This window comes from Bison bison, unplaced genomic scaffold (genome assembly GCF_000754665.1).
Source record: "Bison bison bison isolate TAMUID 2011002044 unplaced genomic scaffold, Bison_UMD1.0 scf7180017864167, whole genome shotgun sequence".
Classification (NCBI taxonomy): Eukaryota; Metazoa; Chordata; class Mammalia; order Artiodactyla; family Bovidae; genus Bison; species Bison bison.
In genome coordinates this window covers 166,952-176,795 of record NW_011494739.1, presented here as the reverse complement: position 1 = coordinate 176,795, position 9,844 = coordinate 166,952, and the positions used below count along the sequence as shown (strand labels likewise).

The following is a 9,844-nucleotide window of genomic DNA, read 5'->3' as shown; positions in this document are numbered from 1 at the left end:
TCTCTTCCTGCTGGGCAGACCCATCGTCCTGCCTGTGGATACTACCCCCTTCGTGCTGCCACAGCACATGGGCACCAAGGGTGCCATGGCAACCGTGGGCCTCTCCCAGGACCTGTTTGACTCTGTCATCATGCTGCTGCAGAAGGCTGGTGCGCTCAACCTGGACGTCACAGCGCAGCTGGTGAGAGCTGGTCCTTCCGCCCTGGGCACGTGGGGCAGGAGTGCCCTGTTGCCCAGCTTGGGGAGACCCTGCTGAGGCCAAATCCTGAGTGGGTGGGGCAGTTGAAGCTTTGGGGCCACAGGGTGGCTATTGTAAGGGTTAGACAGAGGGGTAGGGTGGGGATTCGACAGAGGAGTTGGGATGGAGAGACAAGAGGTGGTCTGGCTTGGGGGGTGACTGTTCTAAAACCTGTCATGTGTTGGGAGTTGATTTCAGAATTCGAGTAACAACCCGCTGAACACCTCTGTGCTGGGCCAGTTCATCCCCGAGGTGGGTGATGTTTCTGGTCATTCCAGGGGCTGAGACCTGGGATCTCGGTGGGAGGTTCTCTGGGCTCTAGCGTCTCGGCTGGCTCATATCTGCTCCTAGTGGGGTTCAGCATCTGCCTTTCCATCTGCACATCCTCTGTCTTGGGGTGGCCCCTCCTTCGGCCCAGGCATCACACCATTTCCTCCTCTCCGTGCAGCAGGCAAGAAGTGCCTACACTGTCTCCTCTGCTTCCTTCCCCCGATCCATCCAAGTCCAAGCTCGGGGCTACCTCCCATGGGAGGACTAGACCCCTTGTCTGGTCCGGGAGCCTCCTTGTGCTCCCATGTCCTTGAGCTACCCTCCTGGCACAGATCACAGGTTGTGACTGTCTTCATGTGGCCACCCATCAGCTGGGTGTCCCCGAGGGCGGGAGTCAGGGGTGGACCCACTTCTATGGTCTGGGCACTTACAGCACAGCGGTAGCTTGATCAGGATCTAAGGAATGATGAGCGAAGAGCCCACCCAGTCTTTGCCCCCATGTGCCCTCCTCCCTCTCGCCCCTCTGCTCCCCAGGTGGCCCGTCAATTCCCCGAGCCCATGCCCCTGCTGCTCAAGGTGAGGCTGGGTGCCACGCCCACAGTCACGTTCCGCACCAACAACGCCACGCTGCAGCTGCAGCCCTTTGTGGAAGTCCTGGCCCCGGCCTCCAACTCGGCTTTCCAGTACCTCTTCTCCCTCAATGTGGTGAGTGAGGTGGGCTGGATGGCGCTGGCCAGGAGATGGGCGACTCTCACGGAGGCCTCACTTCCTCCCACACGCTTCGCTTTTTATCCACACTGGTGTCCTTGCCATTCCGTCAATGTGCCAAGACTTTCCTGCCTCAGGACCTTTGCACATGCTGTACCCTGTGCCTAGGACACACTTCCCCTTACTCTTGGCAAGTCTAGCTTCTCCTCACCGTTCAGATCTCAGCTTGAATGCTGCAGTCTTCCTCCAGGCAGGCTGCTAGATCCCCCATCCCTCCACATGCCACTCTGCCTTTGTGACACCCAGCACTCTCTGAAAGGATCTTATCTGATTTCTTTGGTTGTTGTTCACCTCCCCAGCGGCCTGTGTTCCACAAACACCTGAATGGATGGGTGTGGGTGGGAGACTGGGATATCCGGTGGCCAGCTGAGAGCTCCCACATGGTTCTGTGCCCTTTGACCCTGCTCTCCCCATGTGCCCAGGCAGTGAACCTGAGCCTCCAGCTTTCTGTGTCCAAGGTGAGGCTTCGGGGGACCACATCTGTGCTGGGGTAAGTGAGGCCTCTTGGACCCAGCAGCCTCAGTATGCGCCTCTGAGCAATGGGCCTGCAATGGCCTGTCACAGTGTCAGTCAGGGGAGCTTGGGACGCAGCTGGTGTGTTAAACAGGTGAGAGGCCCCATTCCCACCCCTCCCCTCTGGCTTCCCTTTCAGGAATGTCCAGCTCACCGTTGCCTCCTCCAATCTGGGCTTCATTGATGTGAGTATGGGGCTGGGGTCTCCAGAGACCCCCTCGCTGGGTGGGGCAGGCCCTGAGCCCGGGGAAGGGGAGTGTGTGCCCATGTTTCTCAGGCAAGCAGTTCCTGGGGGCCTGACGCTGACACGATCCTGGGAGCAGCTGGGCTCTGCCTGAAGCCCGGACTAGGGTGACTTGCCCTCATCCCTCCTGCTAAACCTCTGTTGGTTGATCTGTCTCTGTGTTCACGTGTCTCTCCTGGCCCCTTGCCGGGACGGGCCCGTGGTCCCCATCTCCCTGGCTTCATGGCTGCAGACCAACCATGTCCAGACACTCATGGGCGAAGTGTTTGAGAAGCCCTTGCTGGACCACCTCAATGGTGAGCTCTGCCCTCTGCCCCATGTGCCCCTCTGGCCCCTTCCACCCGCATGCTGCTCCAGGCTCTATCTCGGCCCCTTCCTACATCCCAGGCTCAGAGGCTAAGAGGGTGGCTTTGAGAGTCCTGCTGCCTGTGTGTACATCTTAGCTTGGCTGTTTAGCAGCTGTGTGATCTTAGTTAAGTTCTGTTTCCTCCCCTAACCTCAGTTTTCCCTTCTATAAAGTGGGTATAGTAACAGCAGTTCCCACCTCCTGAGTATCTGTGGACCTCAGTGTCATGATGCATGTGAAGACCTCAGTGCAGGGCTGTCTTCAGGTGGCACTTCGTTACCGGCTGACCTTGATTCCTCTTTTCTCTCCTGCAGCTCTCTTGGGCATGGGGATTGCCCTCCCCCACGTGGTCAATCTCCAGTACGTCAACCCTGAGATTTTTATCCAGGAGGTGAGAGCTTTTCAGTGTGACCAGAGGGGCCTCCTTCATCTTTGGAGGGAGGCTGGGCTTGGGGAGGTTGGGGGTCACTCCTCTCCCTCTCTTCCTACTAGAGCACACATTGGGGTCCAGGGTCAGCCAGGCCTAGGAATGCCCCCCGGCCCAGACCATGCCATGAATCAGCTGCAATGAGGTGGAAAATTCTAAATGTAAGGAGACATTGGAGCAAAGGTTTCACTCACCCTCATTAAATATCACACCAGGTCACACTCAGTGGATTCAGACCAACTGTGCCGTGACTCTGCCCTGGGATAGGCACAACCCCTCTGGAGTCTGGGGAAGGATGAGAGAGGGAGTCTTTCCAGGGTTGGTCACAAACCTCCACAGGCCAGATGGTACGAGGGGATCCTGACCCTTCTAAAATGATCCAATGTTGGGATCAGACATTGTGGGCCCAGGGTGACATCCTACCATTTCTTTCTGCTTCACCTGAGCTACAAAAGGGCAACATTCTTCCTAATTCATTAAATAAGACGAATGGGGCAGAAAATGTAACCAAGGTCCTTCAAGCCCAACATCTGTGTCATTTACACTCCCTAAGAGGGACTGGCTAAGGGCTTTCAGGGAGGATGGCCTCCTTGCTTGAGAACTATGGTCCCAAGGCAATTGGCAGGTAATAACAATATTCCCCAAGAAATAACCATCAGCACACAGGGGAGCAGGGCTTTTAGTGGGAATTTCCCCCAAGACTTCCTTTATCAGGCAAGGTCAGTGGCTGACTCACCTTGGCATTCCCAAATCCAGCCACTTGGGACTGAAGTCAAAGGTCCCTAGACCAGCACTGCCCAATAGAACTTCCTACAAGGATAGAGGTCTGCACCATCCAAGGCAGTGGCCACTGTCAGCCACTGGGCACAGGTGACTTTTGGGCCCTTAACATATGACCAGTGTAACTGAGAAGGTGAATTCTAAATCTTACTTAATTTTACTTAATGTAAGTGTACAGTAGTCTCACCTATCTGGAGGGAGACACATTCCAAGATGCCCAGTGGATGCCTGAAACTGCGGATAGATAGTACTAATGAGTGGGAATCACACACAGCGTAGATCCACTGGGCCAAGGGATGACTCACATCCAGGATGGGATGAGTAGGATGGCATGGGATTTCATTATGTGACTCAGAATGGCATGGAATTTAAAGCCTATGAATTATTTATTTCTAGAATTTTCCATTTGATATTTTTGGACCATAGTTATACTTGGGTAAATGAAACCGTGGATAAGAGGGGGTAACTGTAATTAGCCAGGTGTTAATGGCTACCCTATTGGACCATGTACAAGTTACACAAAGACAAGGACTGGTTCTGGTTATTTTTCTGCTGGGTTCCCAACACCTGGCACAGGGCTTGGGTCGTAGTAGAGGCTCAATGAAGATTGAAGAAAGAAAGAGAAAGAGGAAGAGGAAGGAAGAAAAAAGAAGGGAGGGAGGGCGAAGGAAGGAAGGAAGGAAAAGATCAGTAGGCCCCCAGGAAGTTTCTGCAGTGCAGTGTAGACAGTAGGGGACATTTGGTCGGGGGGGGATATGCCTGATTTTGCTAGAGAGGCTTGGACTTGGAGAAGATACTCAGTGGTCTGAACTCCAGGTCGTAAAACAGAGGTGGTCCTGACCACGTATGAAGCCTGAATCAAGCTCAGCTCCACACTGAGTGCTCTGCCTGTGTGATCTGGCTGCATCCATCTATCAGTAGCAGCCTTGCAAAGTGGATGCTTTACCGTCCACGAGAGTCAGCAGGAAACCGAGGCTGGAGAGGCAGTGGCTGCGCTCGGGACACGCAGCAAGAGCGGCAGAGCCTGAGCTAGAGCCAGGCTGCTGGGCAACTGGGGCCCTACCGCCCCCGAGCGGCTTCTCACCTGGCCCATGGCTGTGTCTGTCTTTCAGGGCTATGTCGTGGTGTCCAGTGGACTCTTGTACCAGTGCTGATGTGGGACCACTGGGAGAGCTGCTCTGGGGACACTTTGGCCTCAAGCCTCTTGGGAAACTGAGTCAAAGCCACACTTTCATCACCACACTTAGTCATCACCAGCAAGTTGGTTGGCCCAGCCGGGCTGCTACATCCCATGCTGCCCCCTTCCCTCCATACCCCCTTCCTTCCTTCATCCCGTCCTTATGGGGAGCAGATAGCTCCTCCAGGCTGTATAGATCTTGCATTAAACACCTTCTCTTGAGCTGCAACTTCCAGCCAGGCTCGGCAAACTCTTTGCATACTGCAGGCCAGTTCCCTACATGCAGGGCCTGGTCCTGTCTGTCCCTGGAGCCCCCAAAGCTGGCCTGGGAAAGAGAGAGGATGTGGCCATGTCCCTGCTGACCATATCTGTTGACAGCATCACCTCCTAGCCCAGGGGAGCAACATGGACGAGCTGAAGTTGCGAATGCCACAATGGCACTTCAGGCGTGTGCCCTCACCTGGCGGCATTTCTTCTCTCAGAATCACATCCCATCCTTCTCCTAGAACCTCATGAGCCCTGAGAGTTCTGTGGGCAGAGCATGCAGTCCCATCTCACAGAGGCAGAGATTAGGCCCAGCGAGGATGGGAGTGTGCCCCGAGTCTCCGAGCTGGGGGATGGCAGATGCCCAGGACTGCCACCTTCCTAGGATTCAGACCTAGATGCCCAGTCCTCTCTTCCATCACCAGCATTCCCACCTGGGGTTGGACTTTAGGTCATGAGCCTCAGGTGACAGACACTCACTGTCTTCTCCAACAGCTTCTCCATCTCGGTTTATGCGGCTCACAGGCGAGTTTTTGTTCAAGGGAGGCAGGATCTGCTTCCTGGGCCTGTGTCAGACACTGACCATGTCTTATTCCTTTTTGCTGTGAAACCTCTTCAACCCCAGTGGGTCACAGGTGACAAGATGACTTAGGGGAGGCTGAGGGGTGCAAACGCTGGCAGGATGAAGCCATGTGATTTTTCTCTTTCTGATAAGCTAATCTTTTAGCCAGAGATCATATTCCTTCCTTCCCAGATACACTGGATTCAGGTTATGTTTATGTTTCTCTGGGGAGTAAGGGTGTCCAGATTTCCAGCATCAGTAAGCAAAGCCCTTGGGACAGCGGTACACTAACCTTCCCCCTGTAATGGTTGTAAGTTCAACCCTAAAGGCCCTGAGTGACAGGCCGAGGGGCCTGGAACAAGCCCGGAGTGTTAGTGGGAGGAGGTGGGGGTGGTCCTGAAAGCTGGAAAGGGCCAAGCTATAAAATTCCACCTCATGATTTCGCCCAGGACAGTGAAAGGTTGTTGTTGAATCATGCGAATACACCGGGATTCTTGGCCCCCGGAGGAGAAGAATTCAATCCGGGGCCAGAGACGAGGCTTGATCGCTCAGAGCTTTTATGTAATGAAGTTTTATTAAAGTATAAAGGAGATAGAGAAAGCTTCTGACAAAGGCATCAGAAGGGGGCAGAAAGAGTACCCGCTTGCTAGTGTTAACAATGAAGTTATATACTCCAAACAATGTCTGGAGGTTGTAAAGACCTCATCAGACCTACTCCCATAATTTACATTTTAAGATAATAGAAGGTTGAATCCGAAGACTGTCCTTAGGCAGGATACATTATTGTTATATAACCCTAAGGAATGTGGAGAAAAAAAAAGTTTGTCCTTTCTTCCTCCTTGAGAATTCCAGACCCCTCTCTCCTTGGGGACCCTTAGACTCCTTATCAACCTGCCTAGGAACTGACTCTCAACAGCATGGCTTTTATTTCATCTGGTTGTCTGGTGAATTAATTCATGAATCCTACTTTAGCAGGTCTTTACACAGGCTCAGCCCAAGGCTAGGTGGTATGGAATATGGGAGAGACAAAAATTTTGAGACACAGACTCAGCCCATAAATTTAACACCTAGAAAAAGATCAATATGTGAGATCTATTCATTAAGCCATCAGTCCAGAGGTCCAGCTATTATTCCTTTCTTCCTCCTGTTCTTCCTTCCTTCCACCCACCCATCTGTCCATCCATCCATCCTGTCATCCACACATCTACCCATTTATCCAGTGATGTGGTCTAGATCTTATTTGTACCCATGATGCTCCTGGTTCAATAATATACATTCTTTTAAGACGAGGGGGATGAAACAGCTGAGTCAAGCTCTCTGCCCAGAAGGAAGCCGTGGTCTGTCTGAAGAGAACCGGCCTAGTCCCTGAGGGACCCCATTCAGCCTTTCAGTAAGGAGCCCGCTGGGCCCTGGCTACTGGGGGACACAGACGAGCACGGCAACCTGGGTCCAATCAGAAGGTTGAAAGCGCATAATATCTAAAACAGGGGACTCTCACTCTGAAGGGCTATTAACTATGGTAGAAGAGTAACTGCAAGCTGAAGGAAACTATGCAGTCCGCTGGGGCTGAGAGAGAGTGCCCAGAAGGAAAGACTTGGAAGGGCTCAGACCTCGATGGGGAGGGTGCTGTTCAGTGTACTGGGTAGCAGCGGGGTTCGCTACCAGGTCGGAGCTGGCCTGGAGTTGCTGGGCAAACAATGGCAACGAAGACCTCGAGGAATTCCCTGGCGGTTCTGTGGTTAGGACTCCATGCTCTCACTACCAAGGACCTGGGTTCAATCCCTAGTCGGGGAACTAAGATCCCACAAGCTGTGGCGTGGTCACAAAGACCTCCAGAGCCCCCTGGGGCAAGCCGCACGGGGGAGGGGAGGGTGTGCGAGGAGAGGTAGTGGTTGTGAGTTGCAGACGTGGCAGCCACACACAGAGCAGCTGCCTGAGGGCTGTGGGCACTGTCATAGGCCAGTGGCCCTCAGAGTGAGTGGACAGCGGGAGGGTGCGGGTTTGGGGAGGGCCTTGGCTTATTTGGAAAGGGCTGCAGAAAAGCTGCCCCCAGGCTGAGCCAGAGGGGTCGAGTCTGGGCGGGTGGCTGAGACGAGCTTTGCTGGATGGTCTCCTCCCCACACGGCTCACCTCAACCCCACCGGAAATCACAGGAAGCCCCTTGCTCTCTCATGCCTCCCCGACATGTGCCCTCTGGTTAGCTTCATGCTAAAGGAGACGTGCTGAAAAGAATTCAGAATTGAGTCCTGTATACAGACCTGTACTGAAGGGTGCGTTCTCAGGTCTGGCTCCTTCACGAACCTTCTCGAGGCCCACCTTTCACCTCGACCCTGCACCTTGCACACTTTCGCTCTAGGCCTCGGGCTCTATGCTCTGGCTGGGCCACCTTAACCTGCCCTGGTTTACCCTGCCCATCAGCTCACAGGCGGTCTCCCTGGCCATGAGCAAACCCCTCTGCCCTGGTGACTCTGATGCCCTTCAGTTTCTGACGACCGTGGCTAGTGTCTGCGGCTTCTCTCCCCACCACCCCTCTCTGACCTTTCCAGAGCCCTGCATACAGCAAGTGCGTAATAAGCATGTGGTGAATGAGATGCTTGTACTGTGTTTATGCCGGAGCTCTGGCCCAGGCTTACCCAGCCCTGAGCTTGGGAAGCCTCGTGGAGTCCAGTCCCTGTAGGCTGGGTGTCTGAACTGGGAGTCACCCTTGCTGATCTTCAGGATTGGCCTGGTCTCCAGTATCTGAGGGGTGTGGGTGGGGGGGGGAGGTGGGAGAGGAAGGGGCTTCTTCCCTGGAGGAAGAAGCCGCAGCTGGTCCTGGAAGGATGGCAGGATTTGGAGCTTTGGTAGGGACCAGGCAGGGCGATGCAGGGGCATGGGGCAGGGAAAGGAGGTCAGCAGGTAGGCAGTGCTCCCTTGGGTATGCCTTAGCATGTCTGGCCTGGGCTCTGGAGCTCCTGGCTCTGCCATCACTTGCTGTAACTTGGGCAAGTGGCTTGATCTCTCTGAGCCTCTGTTTCTGTCTGTAAAATGGAAAAAATTGTCAGAGTGCCCACCTCATAGGGTAGTCCTCAGGATTAAGTGGACTGCTGCTGCTGCTAAGTTGCTTCAGTCATGTCCGACTCTGTGTGACCCCATAGACAGCAGCCCACCAGGCTCCCCGATCCCTGGGATTCTCCAGGCAAGAACGCTGGAGTGGGTTGCCATTTCCTTCTCCAATGCATGAAAGTGGAAAGTGAAAGTGAAGTTGCTCAGTCATGTCCGACTCTTCGAGACCCCATGGACTGCAGCCTACCGGGCTCCTCCACCCATGGGATTTTCCAGGCAAGAGTACTGGAGTAGGGTGCCATTGCCTTAGGTGGACTAGTGCATATCAAACACTCAGCACTCTGTCTGGCACAGGTCAGGTGCACAATAAAGGGGCCCTCTTGTTACTATTACTATCACCATCATGAGAGCTGAGTCGGAGGTGCTTCCAGAGGCCCTAGCTACAGGTTGGCTGAACCAGGCTTCCCCGGGGACACTGAAGCCATGTGATGACCCAGGGCCCCAGGAAAGATTCAGTGTGTCCCTAAAGGAATTTATTTTTAGGGATATTGCCTCCTCTCTGGCCACTTTGAACTTAGAGAAAGAGGGGATGGCATGACTGTCCTTTTCCCTCTGAGCAATGCTTTCGTTATTTGTGCCCCCACATTATAAAGAGGATAAAACTGTGGCCTAGGGAGGCTGAGGGTGCTACCCAAGGACACACAACTTGTGAGCGCAGAGGCTGGGACTGAGGCCCCGATCCCCAAACCCATGCAAAGGGGTTTCTTCAGCCTCCCCCACCCCAACCATCCCATGTCTTTCCTGCCTCCACCTTCCCCCTAATACCCAGGACCACCCTGGGGGAGGCAGGGAGGGCTGGGTGATCAGAGGCACACCCGAGTGGATTTACATGCAAGGAGGAGGCGGAGCCTGCTGGTGCCTCTGTCTGTAGAGGGTGGATCTGCAGGGATAAAGTGATGCTATCTGTAGTTTGGCTCCTCCAGCGCAGGACCCACATCAGGATGGAGACTGGCTATGCTGACCTGGGTCCTTCTCTCCCTCACTCCAATCTGGTTTGGCCCGCGGACTTCAGGCAGGCCTTCACCCCTCTCTGGCCTCAGCAGCCCTCTGTGCACAATGGGCACAGAAGCTTCCTCGATCTTCCACACCTGTGAGCTCCCTTTAGGTTGGAGGACGAAAACCCCATTTCTCCAGCAGCCCCCTGGGACCC

At 54.3% G+C, this 9,844-nt stretch overlaps 1 protein-coding gene across 1 annotated transcript in view; it reads left to right on the top strand.

Moving 5' to 3' along the window:
• The window catches only part of BPIFB2 (BPI fold containing family B, member 2), a 19,664-nt gene extending 14,680 nt beyond the window's left edge, over nt 1–4,984 (top strand). The window contains exons 9-16 of the mRNA XM_010841701.1: nt 1–181; nt 437–490; nt 1,043–1,213; nt 1,699–1,766; nt 1,929–1,974; nt 2,266–2,329; nt 2,694–2,770; nt 4,699–4,984. The exon at nt 1–181 is cut by the window's left edge and continues 3 nt beyond it. Coding sequence (XP_010840003.1) covers nt 1–181; nt 437–490; nt 1,043–1,213; nt 1,699–1,766; nt 1,929–1,974; nt 2,266–2,329; nt 2,694–2,770; nt 4,699–4,740 — 703 coding nt within the window. The 3' untranslated portion in view covers nt 4,741–4,984. The remainder of the gene's footprint in view (nt 182–436; nt 491–1,042; nt 1,214–1,698; nt 1,767–1,928; nt 1,975–2,265; nt 2,330–2,693; nt 2,771–4,698) is intronic.
• The last annotated feature ends 4,860 nt before the right edge of the window (nt 4,985–9,844 follow it).